Genomic DNA, 18,056 nt, shown 5'->3' on the forward strand with positions numbered 1-18,056 from the left:
AAATTTTAATCAATTTAAATATAAATAAAGAGTCTTCCCGCCCCCCTCCACTGAATATTTATTGTCACATTGGTGATGTTTACATTAGGCTTTTAGAAGCTTGAAGCTGTTCAGGGGAACCTGCTGGGGTGTAAAGGGAGGTGAAGGACATTCCTGGTCAGTGTCCTAGCATTGTCCCCTGGCATACTGGCACTGCCAACCTGGCTGCGCCAGGGACGGGCACTATCAGGAGCCCTTTTGGCGGGGAGGATTCCCCTTGTGTTGGGTGAGGTAGGTCCTATGTTGGGGTGGGAGGGGGGAGTTTATTGCTAATGCTGATTGGGGAGCCCTATAAAGATGGCATCTATCAAGGTCTGCTCTGCCAGAGTGACGGCAGAAACCACAGTCCCAGAGAAAGAGAGAAAGTGTATATCTCATGTCAAACAAATGGAATGTGTATCTATGTGGCTCCTGTTGTACTGTCCAACTGAGATCAGATAGTACAGAATAAACAAAAATGAGAGCTGACATTTTCTAGTCGATGTAGATAGGTGCCATACCAAACAATACATTGACCCAGAAAGCTGTGTGGCTGAGGGCTGTGGAAGCTCAGTCACTGAGCACATTCAGGAAAGGAATTTCTGGATGCTATTGACATTTAGGGATATGAGCAATTTGAAAAAAATGGCAGAAGAAGTAGATGATCAGCCAAGAGCTGTTTGAATGATGCGACTGACTGAATGGCCTAACCCTGCACCTATTTCCTGTGTTCCTGTGTTTGCCATTGAAAGAGTTTATGGAATCCTATTGTAAATCCCATGAGAGTTTGTTTATGGCTTGGGAAACAAATTGGTCTTAAAAATTGTTGATGATTATATAATACACATGTCAATTTTGGCCTAAACTAAAAGTATGCAGCAAAAAATATTATTAACTAACATTCTATTCCATCTCATTATGCTTTACCTATAATGTTAACACCGATGCTGCCTTAAAGTATTGTTGAAGCATGTTCAATACTGTAGTGATGTTGAAAAAATTGTTTAGGAGGCCATTCAAGCAGTGGAAGTAAATATGAATGTAGCGGTAATAGAGGACAGAGTTTAGTCAGAGGGACAGATACAGTCCCTGAGAGCGAGCTGAGAGCGAGAGTCCAGAAGACTGTGATGCGTGTCTGGTGCCAGGGTTCAGGATATCAGCTCGGGGTGAAGAGAAACTTGCAGTGAGAAGGGGAGGATCCAGTCCTCACAGGTACCAACAATATAGGTAGAACTAGGAAAGAGGTTCTACTTGGGGAGTATGAGCAACTCAGGTAAATTGAAAAACAGAACCTCAAAGGTTCTCCAGACTATTACGTGAACCACCCTTAGGAAGTTGCATGTTGGTGTGGGAGAAACAGGTTTCAATTCAAGGGATTCTGGTGCCAGTACTGGGGAAAGTGAGAGCTGTAATGTTGGAATAGTCTTCACTGGAACCGTGCTGAGACCACTGTTCTGGAGAGTCCTATAACCAGGGCAGAAGAATGGGCTTTAAACTAAATAGTGGGAGCAATAGATCAAGGCCTGAATTTACTGCCTGTTCACGCCCCATTGCGGCTGCAAATGAAGTTGGAGAATTTGGCGATCAGCCAAATCTCCTTTCACCGCAGTGGGACTAGAGAATCCCAACAGCGTTAATGGCTGAAAATTTCCAGTCCAAGTCTGTGAAAGTGTGATCAATTAAAGAGAGAAGATAAGGCAAAAGGGCAAGGTAGCAAGGAGGGAAATAATGATCAGAGCATGGCAGGAAGGGACAGAGCAATATAAATGTAAAACTAGGGCACCAGATATGGCCAGGGATTGCCCAAATGGCAACAAAGCAGAGTTTATTGTTCAATATCTGAATGTACATAGCATTCGTAACAAAACAGATGAATTGGCCGCTCAAATAAATAAGAATGTATGATCAGATAGCCATTACAGAGGCAAGGCTGCAAGATGACAAAGGCTGGGACTTGAACATTCCAGGGTCCGCAACATTTTGGAAGGACAGGAAACTAGGAAAAGATGGAGGGGCATAGCTCTGTTCATTAAGGATGACATTAGTGCAATAGTAGAGAGATGACTTTAGTGCTACTGGTCATGATGTAGAATCAGTTTGCTTTGAGATATGAAATAGTAAAGGTTGGAAATCATCCATGGATATAATTTATTGCCTCTCCAACAGTAACCAGACTGTAGGATGGACTATACAGGAAGAAACAATGGGGTCTTGTGAGAGAGGTACGATGATCAGCATGGGAGATTTTGATCTACGTATGGATTGGGAAAATCAGAGGGGCAAAGGTAGATGAGGTCAGAATGTTTGGACAGTTTCTCAGAGCAGCATGTGCTAAAGGTAATCAGACAATACAGCGAGACAGAATTAATTATCGACCTCATAGTAAATCCAACCCTACGTAGTACTGATTATAACTTGGTTGAATTTTATATTCAGCTCAAGGGAGAGAAGGGTGAGTCTTAAGACAAGCATTTTGAATTTAAATAAGGGCAACCATGAGGGTATGAAGACAGAGCTGGGAAATTCTATTAAGGGACGAGTCAGCAGAGATGTCATGGCAGACATTTAGGGAGATCTTCATAATACTCCACATTCCAGCGAGAAAGAAAGACTCTCGGGGAAGGGCGTTCCATTTGAGGCGAACTCAGGAAGTTAAAGATAGTATCAAATTGAAAGAAAAAGCATACAATTCTGCAAAGATTAATGTTAAGTTCGAAGATTGGACAGAAAATAAAAAAGCAAAGAAATGCTAAGAAAAACAAAAGAAATTAGAAAAAGAGAGAAAGCTAGCTTGAAATATAAAGACAAATGGTAAGATTCCTACAGGTATCTAATGAGGAAAAGAGTAAAACTAATGTTGGTCCTCTACAGAGTGAATACGGGGAATTTATAATGGAAAATAAGGAAATGGTGATGAATTAACAGATATTTTGTTTCTTTGTTCACTGTCAAAGACATCCCAGAATTAACTGTGCATCAAGAGGCGAAAGGCAGGGAGAAACTGAAAACAATCAACATCACCAGGGAAAGAGTATTGAGAAAATTATTAGAACTAAAGCTGCCATGGTGGACTTTTTCCTGGAGTCTTAAAAGTAGTAGTTGCTGAGATATTAGATGCATTGTTGTTAATTCTTCAAAATTTCGTAGATTCTGGAAAGGCCCACCAGAATAGAAAACAGCAAATGGAACTCTTCTATTCAAGATAACAGTGAAGCAGGAAACTACAGACCAGTTAATTTTGATTTGATTTGTTATTGTCACATGTATTGGGATACAGTAAAAAGTATTGTTTCTTGTGCGCTATACAGACAAAGCATACCATTCATAGAGTACGTGGGGAGAAGTAAAGGAGAGGGTGCAGAATATAATGTTACAGTCATAGCTAGGGTGTAGAGAAATATCAGTTTAATACATGGTAGTTCCACTCAAAAGTCTGATAGCAGCAAGTTCTCGAGTCAGTTGGTATATGATCTCAGACTTTTGTATTCTATTCCTGACAGGAATGGAATGTTGGCCTTTATAGCGAGGGGGATTGAATATAAAAGCAGGAAGGTCTTGCTGCAACTGTACAGGGCACTGGTGAGGCCGCAACTGGAGTACTGAGTGCAGTTTTGGTCCCATTATTTGTGAAAGGATATATTGGCCTTGGAGGGAGTACAGAGAAGGATCACCAGGCTGATACTGGAGATGAGGGGGTTACCTTTGAGGAGAGATTAAATAGACTGGGCCTGTATTCGTTGGAGTTTAGAAGGCTGAGGGGGGAATCTTATAGAGACTTACAAGATAATGAAGGGGCTAGATAGAATAGAGATAGAGAGATTCTTTCCACTTAGAAGGGAAACCAGAACTAGAGGGCTCAGCCTCAAAATAAGGGGGGCGGGGGGGGCGGTCAGTTCAGAACAGAGTTGAGGAGGAACTTCTTCACTCAAAGGGTGATGAATCTCTGGAATTCTCTGCCCGTTGAAGTGGTGGAGGCTACCTCGTTGAATATTTTTAAGTCACGGATAGATAGATTTCTGATAGATAAGGGAATTAAGGGTTATGGGGAGCAGGCGGGAAAGTGGAACTGATCCACTTCAGATCAGCCATGATCTTATTGAATGGCGGGGCAGGCTCGAAGGGCTAGATGGCCTACTCCTGCTCCTATTTCTTATGTTCTTATGTCCTGACAGAAGAAGGTGGAAGAGAGTTGTCTGGGTATGTGGGGTCCTTGATTATGCTGGCTGCTTTTCCAAGGCAGCAGGAAGTGTAGATGGAGTCATTCGATGTGAGGCTGGATTGCGTGATGGTTTGGGCTACATTCACAACACTGTGTCCATTTTGGCAGGAAGATTTTAAAAACAGCATATTACTTAATTGGGAAGAGATTGCAGACTCTGTGAGGTATAGAGAGATCTGGGTGTCCTGGTAGTTGGAATCATAAAAAAAATCATGCAGATATAGCGAGTGATTAGGAATCCAAACAGAAGGTTGTTGCTTATTGCAAGGAGAATGGAATAAAAAGTAAGGAAATTTTGTGGTTGTTGTACAGTGCATTGGCAAGATCACATCTTGAGTGCTGTGTACAGTTCTGGCCTCCCCATTTAAGGAAGGACATAATTGCATTAAAAGCAGTTCAGAGAAGGTTCAGTTGACTGATTCCTGGAATGAGAGAGTTATCCTATGAGGAAAGATTGGACAGGTTGGAACCGTATATGTTGGAGTTTAGAAGAATGAAATTCTTATTGAAATATAAGATCCTGAGGGGAGTTGGCAGGGTGGATGCTGAAAGGATGTTTTGCTTTGTTGAAAGACTAGAACTAGAGAACAAAGTTTAAGGCTTAAGGGGAGAATTTTTTCTCCAGAATTTCATGAGTCTGTGGAGTTCTCTTCTTGAGAGATCCGGGGGGTGCAAGGGGGGTGGGGGGAGCACCTCCATTGAATATTTTTAAGACTGAGTTAGATAGCTTCTTGATTGACAATGGATTCCAAGGGTATAGGGGGTTGAAAAGAAAGTGGGCCAGAATTTTGTATCCCCACTGCACTGCACACACCCCCATCTCCTCCAGTGGATTTTGGGTTCTGTGGTTGAGGGGATGAAATGTGAAATTGTATGGAGGGGATTCCCTCCAATTTCCCACCTGATCTGATTTCAGAGCACTTTTATGCTGGGGCGGGAAGCCCGTCTTTGCCTCAATTAAAGTCCTTAAGTGGCCACTTAATAGCAGTTTCCCACCCAGCCTCATTTGTAGTCTGGCTTCGAGATGACAGCTCAGGCGGAGGGAGGAACCTGAAAATGAAGAGAGTTAGATCTCAGGCAGGAGGAAGGGATGATAGGAAGGTGCCTCTATCAGAAGCCTGGTGACCTCTGGACTTACCTCCCCACCTCATCAACCAGATTCCTGACACACCTTTTTCTCCGGTTTCCAGGACTTAGGGCAGGATTCTCTGATTTCATCCATTCCTGCCCCGGTGTCAGCTGGAACTCCATTCACTGTAGTGTCACGGGAGAATCCCAAATGCACATGAGGTCTAAGGTTTTTGGCATCAGTCTCAGGCAGCTCCCTGCAAGTGCTTCTTCCAGCCACTGCAGTGCTGTTCCCAGAGAGCTGACAAACTGATCGGTTGGCAACTCCCCAAGGCAGGACATCCTCCTGAGTGAGGGACGGAAGTCCCACCTTATGTCAATCAAAGCTCTATTGAGCGTAGTGAGGCAGAGGGGATATAGGAACCGACAGAAACTGTTCCCTGCTAACTCTTTGCTTGCCATCCCAACAATTCAACCTTTGAGTTTTGGCCTCCATCGTACCAGTCATGATCTGATTGAATAGTGGAGCTGTCTTAAGGGGTCAAATGACCTACTCCTGCTTCTAATTGGCATTTTTTTTGTTTGTAGGAATTGGGCATATACTATTGGGAAAGAGGATGGGAGTGGGACTAATCCAATAGCTCTTTCAAAGAGTCAACACGCACACATGCAGATGATGAACTGAATTCCCGCCATTTGTGCTGTAAGATTTGAAGATTACTTTGAGTAAAGCACCCCTTTCCTGCAAATCCAAATACCTGTTACGAATGCATAACACAGTAAACTGCCAATGTATTGTGAGCTGAGGCTTGAACAAGGAATAGTTGGTTCTAGATTCCACATTCAGGTGAAAGCTACATCAGAAAAGGAATTGCATTTTCTCTTGTAATTAAAGGCACAAGTCAGTCGAACCTACATATTTTAAACAAATTCAGATGTACTGAATAGTTTAAAAGAAGGAGTCAACTATTTAAAGAAGATGATAAATGCCAATAGTTTCTTTGCATTAAGTAAATCCTTTTGTCCAGGCTTCCCGAGCCAGTCATGGAATGACACAGCTTGTAAAATTGAATTTTTTCCCATGTGGGTGAGGGCATATTTTGCTTTCTTTCCTCTTTGCTGCTGACTGAATTTCCCAGTAAACAAATGGCAGCAATATTTGACCAAGCAGCTCTTTGGGTAATGAATCCCACTTGGTCTAGCGATCACCATAAAGCTGCCATCCATGATAAGAAGGATAGGATGAAGTAAATTGTGATATGATGTTGCCACACATTGTCCTGAGCCAATTGAATGATAAGGTCCAAGTTTTGACTTCACCTCGTGCTGCGTAAGCCAGAGTGACAGTCATGGGACAAAAAGCCAGAAAACCCATAGTCTAGAGAGGAGAAATCCTGTCCAGGTTTGTTTTTCTGGTCACAATCCAATGTCTGCTACTTTGGGCGGACAGAGGAAATGCTTAACCCCTCGTCCCCTAGGTAAGCATTGGATGAGATTTGGCTGCAATTTCTTCAACTGTTGAATATCAGTTTCTTCATTCCTGGGCTCTTTGGGCCAAAGTGTATATGTGCATGTGTGCCTTGTGTGTAAATGAGAGGGAGTGTGGTAGCTCACACTGAGGCGCATTGATATGTTTGCATATTGGATGTACAGCATGGAATTTTCCCTTTCTTCACCTGAGTGCTGCCTCAGTTGAGCAAAGCAACGTACTGCTTGCCGGCCTCTCTCACGATGTTGTCCTGCACTTGGATCAAAAAATATTGGGAGGTGTGGCTAATGTCGTCACACTGGTGGGGCAGGGCCAGAAAATGCCAATGCCCCAATCTCTGATTGATAAAGACAAAGAACCCCCAACCCCTTACCAAACTCACAGAGACACATCTGCATGCACATGGGCAAATTGCCCCACTCCCTACAGACATGGGAATGAAGTGCCCCCATGGAGCCCCTTGGCACTATCCAGACACTTTCCACTGGTACACCAGCTGGCACTGACCCTTGTGTGCCGGGGCAGTGCCAGGGTGCTGTCCCACCATAGCATTCTTCCTCCAGAGGCTTTACCTAGCTTTGCACCCCTGGTGGGTTCCCTTTGCCTGGTTCCCTGTCTTTAACAACTTGTAAAAACCTGCTGACGTGATGTCATGTTAGCAAGCGGGGACATCCCAATGTGGTTGCAATGATACACAGTGAAGCCCTTTAATGATATCCTAATTCATTAAAATAAGGCTCCTGACCTTTTCTGGGCATGAACCTTATAGCGTAGCTTGTTGGGTGGTCGGGAAAACCTGAAAACAAGATCTCACCAGTGAGATTCCAGTCTTTTGACTCTCATGGGATTTTCAGATACAACATCCCAGCCACAGTTAATGAATTGCAAAATAGAAAAGGGTGAGGTCTCACATTTTGGTAAAGAAAATTAGGAGGTTATGTGTTACTTGGAACATCAGGATCTAAAGAGATTAGAGGAGCAAAGATATCTGGGAGTGCAAATACACAAATCATTTAAAGTAGCAGCACAGATTAATAAGGTGATATTAAAAAAGCAAGCAACACATTGGTGTTTATTTGTAGAGGGATAGGATTGAAAAATAAAATTATATCAAACTTTATTCAAGCCACATTTTCAGTGCACTTCTGGTCAGCAGATTGCAAAAAGCATAGCGAGGCACTAGAGGGGATGCAACATTTTTGTCTTACAAGCATTGAAACCAGAACAGTGAGGTTACACTCATCAAAAAAGGATGAACAGGCTGGATATTTTTTCGCTTGAAATGAGAAGACTGAGAGTTGACATAACAGAATTATATTTCAAATAATGAAGATTTGCAATGGAGTGGGCACTAGGGAATACTCTTACATGGCTGCACAGTGGTTAGCATAGCTGCCTCACAGCACAAATGATCTGGCTTCGATTCCCGGTTTGGGTCACTGTCTGTGTGGTTACAGGTTCTCTCTATGTCTGCATGGGTTTCCTCCGGCAGCTCCGGTTTCCTCCCACAGTACGAAAGATGTGTTAGCTGCATTAGCCACGCTAAATACTTCCTCAGTGTACCCGAACAGGCGCCGGAGTGTGGTGACTAGAGGATTTTCACTGTAATTTCATTGCAGTGTTAATGTAAGCCTACTTGTGACATTAATAAATAAACTTAAAAAAAAGCTTATGTGGAGGAGAGAAAAATGAAAGCTATCAATATAAAATAATCCCCAAGAAATCAAATAGGGACTTTGGAACTTTACGCGGAGCACAGAACTTACAGAGAATATCAGAAGTTGGGGCAAATAGCAAAGATATCTTTATGGGGAGGCTAAGTAAACATATTGTGATGGAATCTGCAGCCAAAGCTTGGTTGGCTGTGCACCGCTATCGGCTGAGGATCAAGTTAAATCCCAGAAAAGGAGCTGAAATTCTTTCCGAGGATAACAGAGCTTTGAAGGACTTTGTGTCCTGAGATTGATGACATGTGTGCTGAGTGAGTTGCAGAGCCAATTCATAAGATCTGTCTTAGCCTTATCTGTCATTTAATGTGTAATTTATCATTATCGACTGCAATTTGCCTGTTAATACAGGTTCAATTTTGTTGATTTTGTGTTTTAGGGTACAGAATTCCCCAACCTCGCCCCCAGCGGGGATTCTCCGGTCCCGCTGCAGTGAATGTCATTTTGGCTGAGCGCCACGTTCTCCATTCTCGCTGGCTGGCAGCGGTGGCGGAGCGAATGAGAACATAGAATTCTGGCCACTATTTATCCTTTACTTTGTCTCGTGCACTGTAAAACATCTTCTGTTTTAAACCGTGGACTCTTTCAGGTTTCATTCTTTCAGTAAATAACTGCTTTTCAGATTTCTTTTTGAAGGAAGTTACAGGGATCATAACAAAATGAGGGAGAAGGGAATAGAGAGTTACACTGATCGAATTAGATGAAGATGAATGTGAGAATGCTCGGGTGGAGCGTAAAAGCCAGCATGGACTGTTTGGGCTGAATTTGTTGCTTCTGCGCTGGTTAATCCGTGTAATTAGATGGATATGAAGAGTAAAGAGTTAGGTATGGTACTGGAAGGCTGCCAGGGCCTGTGGAAACAGAAAGGTACCTTTAATAGAGGAGAGGGAAGTAGTTGGGGGTAAGACAAAAAGTAAAGTGAAATACCACTGTTACATTTTAGTTTTTTTAACATTGGGGATTTTTTTTATTTCCTTTATTTTCATCATGTTGGGAAGCGAACCCTGAGTATCTGTATTTTCTAGGAATATTTTTAATATCCATGATAACTGGATAAATTTTCAGCAATGTGCTGCTACGAATGAGAAGAATAATCTTTTTGTTAATTACGTTACCTAATGGAATTAACCAATAGCTCAATGGGACCCAGCTTGCTCCTGGGAAATACTGGAGTGTCACATTAAATTATGGTCGAGTTCTGTGGGTGAGTAAAAGCGACTTTTTCTTTTAGAAACTAACTTTATTTTTTAGTGGGTTTTTTTTGATTGTTTTTTTTAAGTTTGACCCCGGAAGTAGTTGCGAGGGCACTCGGGTCGCGTTTTTTTTACCCGACTATAAATTAGACCGGAGGGGTTTCCCGATACTCTACACGGGTAGAGTATCCCAGCCCTCCCCCCTCCCCTAACCTAAAAAAAAGAGAGAGAGAGAGAGGGGCTCTGTCTGAGAGCTGGTAAGACTGCTTTTGTATTTGTGTGTGCTGTAAGTGCTTTGGCTCACAGGGCCAAAGAGATAAGGTAAGTTGTAAGTTTTTTTTTCCTTTTTTCCTTTGGGTTGCTATAAGGGGTAAATATGAGTGTGAGACCTGTATGTTGTTGCCAATGCAACATGTGGGAGGTCTTGGAGGCTCCTGGCCTGCCAGACATCCACACCTGTGCTCGGTGTGTGGAGTTGCAGGCCCTACGAAACCAGGTTAAGGAGCTGCAAATGCAGCTCGAGGACCTTCGGCTAGTTAGGGAGAGTGAGGACGTTATAGAAAGGAGCTACCAGCAGGTAGTCACACCAGGGCAACGGGATGAGGGCACTTGGGTTACCATTAGGAAGGGGAAAACACGGGTGATGGGGAGCACTCCGGTGGATGTCCCCCTTCAAAATAAGTACTCCGGCCTGAGTACTACTGGGGGGGACAGCTCATCTGAGGGAGGAAGCGATGGCCAGCTCTCTGGAGCTGAGCCAGTGAGCCAAAAAATCAAAAAGGGAAGCAGAAAGGTAGTATTAATAGGGGACTCCACAGTGAGGGGCGCAGACAGGCGTTTTTGTGGACGTAGAAGGGAGTCGCGGATGGTGGTTTGTCTCCCTGGGGCTGGGATCCAGGATGTCTCTGGGCGGGTCCCAGACATCCTGAAAGGGGAGGGTGAGGAACCGGAGGTAGTAGTACATATAGGTACTACTGATGTAGGTAAGAAGAGGGAGGCACTTGTGAAAAAGGACTATAGGGAACTGGGTAGGCAGCTGAGGAAGAGAAAAGCGAAGGTAGTAATCTCAGGATTGCTGCCTGTGCCAAGGGAGAATGAGGGAAGAAATGAAATGAGGTGGAGGGTGAATGCGTGGCTGAGGGACTGGTGTAGAGGGCAGGGATTTCGGTTCCTAGATCACTGGGACCTCTTTAGGGGTAGGTGGGACCTCTATAGTAGGGACGGGTGGCACTTAAATACCAGGGGGACTAGTATCTTGGCGGGAAGACTGGCTAAGGCTACCGGGGGGACTTTAAACTAGAAAGGATGGGGGGAGGGAACTGTGTTGGGGAAACTGGGACGGAGGAGGTTCGCTCCCAGGTAGGGGAGGACCGCAGGCAGTATGCGAGGGAGGTTAGACAGGTGGTGGAGATGGGAAATGCCCAGACTGAGGGGCTGAAGTGTATATATTTTAATGCAAGGAGTATAGTGAATAAGGTAGATGAGCTTAGGGCGTGGATAGCTGTTTGGGATTGTGATGTGGTGGCCATTACGGAGACTTGGATGTCTCAGGGACAGGACTGGGTACTTCAGGTGCCAGGCTTCAGGTGCTTCAGGAAGGACAGGGAGGGTGGCAGAAGGGGTGGTGGCGTGGCACTGTTGATCAGGGACAGTGTCATGGCTACAGAGAAAGAGGATGTCGTGGAGGGATTGTCTACAGAATCTCTGTGGGTGGAAGTTAGGAACAGCAAAGGGTCAAAAACTTTGCTGGGTGTAATCTATAGGCCGCCCAATAGTGACAGGGAAGTTGAAGTGCAAATAGGGAAACAGATTCTGGAGAGATGTTTTAATAACAGAGTTGTCGTGATGGGAGACTTCAATTTCCCAAACATCGACTGGAATATCCCTAGGGTAAGGGGTATAGATGGGGAGGAGTTTGTTAGGTGTGTTCAGGAGGGTTTCCTGACGCAGTATGTGGACAAGCCTACGAGGGGAGAGGCTGTACTTGACCTGGTACTGGCAAATGAACCAGGGCAGGTGATGGATCTTTCGGTAGGAGAGCATCTTGGATATGGTGACCATAATTCTATCTCCTTCACAATTGCGTTGGAACGAGATAGGATCAGGCAGGCTAGGAAGGTGTTTGTCTGGGGTAAGGGGAGATACGAAGAAGTCAGGAAGTTACTTGGACAAATAAACTGGAAGGAGGCGTTCTTAGGGAAAAGTACCGAAGGAAGGTGGCAGATATTCAAGGAATGTGTGTCTGGAGCTCTGAATGACAACGTTCCGATGAGACGAGGGGGTTTTGGTGGGTCGAGGGAACCGTGGTGCACAAAGGATGTGTTGAACCTAGTCAGGAAGAAAAGGAAGGTGTACAAGAGGTTCAGGGAATTAGGAGATGTTAAAGATCTTGAGGAGTATAAGGACTGTAGGAGGGAACTTAAAAGGGAAATTAGGAGAGCCAGAAGGGGTCATGAGAAGACCTTGGCGAGTAAGATTAAGGAGAATCCCAAGGCCTTCTATAAATATGTGAAAGGTAAAAGGATAAGAAGAGAAGGGATAGGACCGATAAAAGGTGAGGGGGGAAAGGTTTGTGTGGAACCAGAAGAAATGGCGGAGGTGCTTAACGAGTACTTCGCCTCAGTATTCACGGTGGAAGCCGATCTGGGAGATTTTGTTATGGATTTGCAGCAGATGGAAAGGATTGAGTACGTGAATATTAAGGAGGAGGATGTGTTGGAACTTTTGAATTCTATCAAGGTAGATAAGTCGCCGGGACCAGATGGGATGTACCCCAGGATACTGTGGGAGGCGAGGGAAGAGATTGCAGAGCCCCTGGCGATGATCTTTGCGTCGTCAATGGAGACGGGAGAGGTTCCAGAGGATTGGAGGATTGCGGATGTAGTTCCTATTTTTAAGAAAGGGAACAGAGATAGCCCGGGAAATTACCGACCGGTGAGTCTGACCTCAGTGGTTGGTAAGCTGATGGAGAGGCTTCTGAGGGACAAGATTTACGAACATTTGGAGAGGTTTGACATGATCAGGAATAGTCAGCATGGATTTGTCAAGGGCAGGTTGTGCCTTACAAGCCTAGTTGAGTTCTTCGATAATGTGACTGAACACATTGACGAAGGAAGTGCCGTGGACGTAGTGTACATGGACTTCAGCAAGGCGTTTGATAAGGTCCCCCATGCAAGACTTCTTGAGAAGGTGAGAGGGCATGGGATCCAAGGGCCTTTGGCCTTGTGGATCCAGAACTGGCTTGCCTGCAGAAGGCAGAGAGTGGTTGTGGATGGGGCTTTTTCTGAATGGAGGTCAGTCACCAGCGGAGTGCCTCAAGGATCTGTTCTGGGACCCTTGTTGTTTGTCATTTTCATAAATGACCTGGATGAGGAAGTGGAGGGATGGGTAAGTAAGTTCGCTGATGACACAAAGGTCGGTGGTGTTGTGGATGATCTGGAAGGATGGCAAAAGTTGCAGCAGGACATAGATAGGATGCAGGACTGGGCGGAGAAGTGGCAGATGGACTTCAACGCGGATAAATGTGTTGTCGTCCATTTTGGCAGAACCAACGGGATGAACGAGTACACTATTAAGGGCAGAAGTCTGAGTAGTGTTGAGGAGCAGAAGGATCTTGGGGTCCGGGTCCACAGGACTCTTAAATCGGCCTCGCAGGTGGAGGAGGTGGTCAAGAAGGCGTATGGTGTACTGGCCTTCATTAATCGAGGGATTGAGTTTAGGAGTCGGGAGGTAATGCTGCAACTTTATAAGACCCTTGTCAGGCCTCATTTGGAGTATTGTGCGCAGTTCTGGTCGCCTCACTATAGGAAAGATGTAGAAGCTATTGAAAGGGTGCAGAGGAGATTTACAAGGATGTTGCCTGGACTGGGAGGCATGCCTTATGAAGTTAGGTTGAGGGAGCTGGGACTCTTTTCCCTGGAGAGACGAAGGTTGAGAGGCGACCTGATAGAAGTTTACAAAATGTTGAGAGGAATAGATAGGGTGGACTCTCAGAGGCTATTTCCCCGGTTTGAAATGGTCGCTACGAGAGGACACAGATTTAAGGTGCGGGGAGGGAGGTTCAGAAGTGATGTTAGGGGTAAGTTTTTCACTCAGAGGGTGGTGAGTGAATGGAATCGGCTGCCGTCAGTGGTGGTGGAGGCGAACTCGCTGGGGTCTTTTAAAAGACTTCTGGATGAGTATATGGGGTTTAATGAGATTGAGGGTTATAGATAGGTCTGTAGGTTGGTAGGTGATGTGGTCGGCGCAACTTGTGGGCCGAAGGGCCTGTTTGTGCTGTAGTGTTCTATGTTCTATGTTCTATGTTCTCCAAACTCACCCACAGCTGGGATTCTCCGGTCCTGCTGCTGTTGACGGAGATTTGGCTGAGTGCCAGATTCTCCGTTCTTGCTGGCAGCGATGCAACACCAGCGAATCCTGGCCCAGGCCTTAAATTTAAGCAACTTCACTCAAAAAAAGAAAACAGTAACATAATACACTTATGAATTAGAAGTTCTAATATTTAGCTCCTCAAAGGAAAACGGATCAAAAGATATAACATAAATGCATATTTTTTTATAGATAATTTTTATGTTCACAGTTCTTGAAATTCCTTTTGGATGGTTGTGGGGTGGCAGGGAGGTGGGATGGGGGGCGTGGGAGGGTGCGACTCAGCAATGGTATTCTACACATCTCAAATTCAAGCCTTGTGGAATTTCCAAAGAAACGGAGCAGAAGGGTAAATATGATTGTCTATATAATTTCCCTGGGACAGGGGAAGGGAGATTTGAGTTTCTCTGGCCAAAGTTATAGCAGGAGACCAGGGGAACCTCAGCCAAATTTTTGGGTCAGGGTTTCCTTTTAAACTTCTTGCCACTCCAGGGGCTGTGGTTGTTGCATGAATTATGTTTCCTAACAGATACACTGGAATCATGCTTTTGTCAGTGCCCCTACAGAATTTGTAGGGCCAGTGAGAATTTATACTGAACAAGTGGGCACTGGTGCTCACCTGGTGATGACAGTTGGAGATCGTAGGAATGGGTGCTGGCCCTTGTTGCTGTCCCTGTGTTTCCTGTTGGTTCCTTCTATCTCTACGGATGTTTTAAGTTGCTTGCCTGGTCCAAGGTGGGTCCCTTACCTAGCGACCTGGACGTCGAGGAGGCCCTTTGTAATTTGATCTCTAATTGTCCTGTGAGTACAGCTGATCGCTCTGCCAAAGTTGCAAAAAGGGACCTTTTGTGATTCACCCTTACGGATTGCAGGACAAATGTTTGATTTTCATTTGTCTTTTGGAAACTCCTAATTTGGAACAGCTTTCCAGCTTTTATCACCACAGATTTCCTGCGCTTCAATAGTTACCTACCATATCTGAACAAATTTCCCTTCTGTTTGAAAGTAGCTTGGTCCCTTTGCAAGCTTTTCAGACAAATAATTATATACTTGTATCAAGTTAAATTTGGAGAAAGTTTTGACATTTTTAAACACCTTAAGATGGGTAAATGCATTAAATAAATGTTTGCAAAGGTGAACCAAGACAGAATTGCATTTTTGTCACCGCCAATGATAAAGTGAGTGGCAAATATCTGATACCCTTCTACTGGGTGTGCGTCCTCATTATATAATTTGAGATGTTAAATATGTGATTAAGCTTTGAAATTAAAGGTTGTTCTCAGAAGCTTGCAGACTAGACCATATTATCAGAGTTGACTTCACAAATGCAGAATATAACAGCCCTTTTCAGCCCCTAAGAAGAAAGAATCTCCAGGGTGCCACAACACTGGCATGACTGTGGCTGAGATTGCTTTTCTCTAATTGTGGGGATGGAATTAATTACCTTTTTTGATTGATTGACACCTAGAATGGCAAGCACACTTCACATTACCTATTCTGACATTAAATGGCTGGTCTGTCCTAGGTGCTGTGTGATGCCCTTACAGACGAAAGGCGCACCCCTTATAAGTTACAGCAAAGTCATGCATACTTGGCCCAATTTTAACAACAGCTGTCCAACATGTCAAAACCCAGCTAGTTTCTCTTGGGCAGTCTCTTGGCATTGAGGGTGACTTGCTTCTACTCTGGTTTGAACAGGTTCTGAAGTGGTTAATAAGTCCAATGTGTGACCTGCAGACTCTGCCACTTGCAGGCAGGTGGGTGCTTGAAGGGTCAGAGAAATGAGCTTGAAGATTTGTTTTCTCTCTCCAACACCTTGATTTTTCACAATAACTTCATTGCAGTGTTAATGTTAGCCTACTTGTGACACTAATAAATAAATTATAACTTTGCTGCAATTTCTTGACAAAGCCTTTCAATGTGTTTGGTGCCTTCCTGAATGTACCATCCCATTTTAGCCAGTCACAAGCCAGGGGATCCATGAGTCAGTGGGTATGTTGCATCTCCTCAGAGCTGCTGCGAAGAAATCCTTAAGCATTTCCACTGTCCCCTGAGGAGTTTCTTGTCATGACCGAGTTCTGAGTAGACTAGTTGCTTTTGAGAGCCTGGTGTCAGCCATATGAGTGACATATCCTGTCAAGTAGAGTTGATTTTGATTGGAATCTCAATGCTGGACATGTTGGCTTGGGAAAGGAACCAACTTTCTGGCCACTAGAGTTGGATATGCTTGTGAAGATACCACTGATGATACTGCTGCAGTGCTTTCAGGGCCTGCTATTGGTTGTGTTGGTCTCCAAAGTATTTAGGAGCACAATGATCAATGCTGCCTAGTTAAACACAACTTTCATCTCCAACTAATTAGGGGCCAGATTTTTCTGAGCATTCACGCTAGTGGAGTTTTCCCATCCCGTTACAGTGAATGGAGATTTGGCTGGGCACCAAATTCTCTGTCTTTGCTGCAACGGGAGTGTGGCATGAAGGGACGCTAAGATTGCACTCAGGAGGTTTCTTACAGACCTGCATGAGCGTACCCTGTCATTAGAGAAGGGTTTTTTCACTTAGAAATGTCTACAACAGTACTGAACTGTGTATGTTGGGTTACTTTTATTTTGTGTACAATCTGCCCCACAGAATAAAAGGGAAAATTCACAATAACAATAGTCTCACGTGATATTACAAAACAGTTCTTTGAAGTGTTAAGATATTCTGATTTATCTTTGATCCCTTTTCTGCTGTAAACGATGCTTCACCTTCATGCAAATAGCATTTGTCAAGCCTATTTAACAGTTTGTAAAAACTACATCCGAGAGATATCATGGGAAGTGAAAAAGAAAGTAGGGTGTTTGGAGTGACTAACAGTGACCAGAGTTGAGGGTTAAGAGTCTTGTGAATTAAGTGAAGATGACGGCAATACAAAACTGACCTTAAAAAGAAAACCTGAGGGCCGTTTCTCTGGAAGTCTGACAACGTGTTGAGCTGAAAAGACGGTGAAATGACTTGGAAAATTGAATCTGAAATTCCAAGTGAGTGGTACAATGAAAATTATTAGAACCATCAAAGAGCTCCAGAAAGCACTAAAGAAATTTTATAAAAATTCTTTAAATCGTTCTCGGTCACTGGCATTGTGATTGATGTAGGACTTTGCTGTGGCCCTTACCTTGTGCCAGAGGACCACTGAAATGTAATGGCCATCTAATGTTTAGCAACCCTTCCCCTTCAAACATCAGTAGGCTCACTTCACTGGTTGTTACTTGGATTGTATAAGAAACTATGGTCAGTGCTCAGCATCTTCGGGTGGAGAAAGGAGAAAATCATATGTAGGCGATGATGGTTCCGGAATTAAGCTATTTGGAATTCATATGGGATCTCTGCTTGGTTCATTTCTTGCACAACGTTTCACATTATACACAATGTTTTGCCTATGTGAAATAATGTTTTATGATTAAACTTTGTCTGGATGTGTCTGCCTTTAAAATGTTGCATACCCTCAACCCTCACGGTTGTAAATTCCACCTATTTCCATCTGTGTTTTTCACAAACCTTTCACTCCTGTGTCATTACAGGTCCTCTTTGCTTTAAACCAAACACTACTGCAACATGAGAGCCTCCGAGCAGGCAGTTTGCAGGTCCCTTACACAACAGAGGACCTCATCAAACACTACAACTGTGGCGACTTGAATGCTGTCATCTTCAATCACGACACATCCCAAGTAAGGAACTGTAGCTGTTATTTTGTTGACATTTTCAATCTTGTCAAAACGATTGCAGAGAAAGGGTCAATTGAGATGGGAAAAAAAAAGTTCCGGGTTATTTTAAAAGTTTTTTAGCAGTTAATTGCAAGAATGACTAAATATAGAAGGCTGTCAAATCAGTTTGCGTTTTCTTCTGTGCCTACTTTGAATTGAATCATAATCTTTTGGCTCATGGCCGGCTAGCTTAATGAAGCAAACTCATGTAAACCATAGGCTGTTTTC

General features: G+C 44.0%; 1 protein-coding gene across 1 annotated transcript in view; it reads left to right on the top strand.

Annotated features, from left to right (window-relative positions):
- Positions 1-18,056, top strand: part of LOC145347742 (metalloprotease TIKI2-like) — a 349,733-nt gene that overhangs the window by 155,963 nt on the left and 175,714 nt on the right. The window contains exon 3 of the mRNA XM_080195506.1: positions 17,646-17,792. Coding sequence (XP_080051632.1) covers positions 17,646-17,792 — 147 coding nt within the window. The remainder of the gene's footprint in view (positions 1-17,645; positions 17,793-18,056) is intronic.

The sequence above is a fragment of the Carcharhinus amblyrhynchos genome, chromosome 9, assembly GCF_965287045.1.
Source record: "Carcharhinus amblyrhynchos chromosome 9, sCarAmb.v2.hapA, whole genome shotgun sequence".
In the NCBI taxonomy this organism is placed as follows: Eukaryota; Metazoa; Chordata; class Chondrichthyes; order Carcharhiniformes; family Carcharhinidae; genus Carcharhinus; species Carcharhinus amblyrhynchos.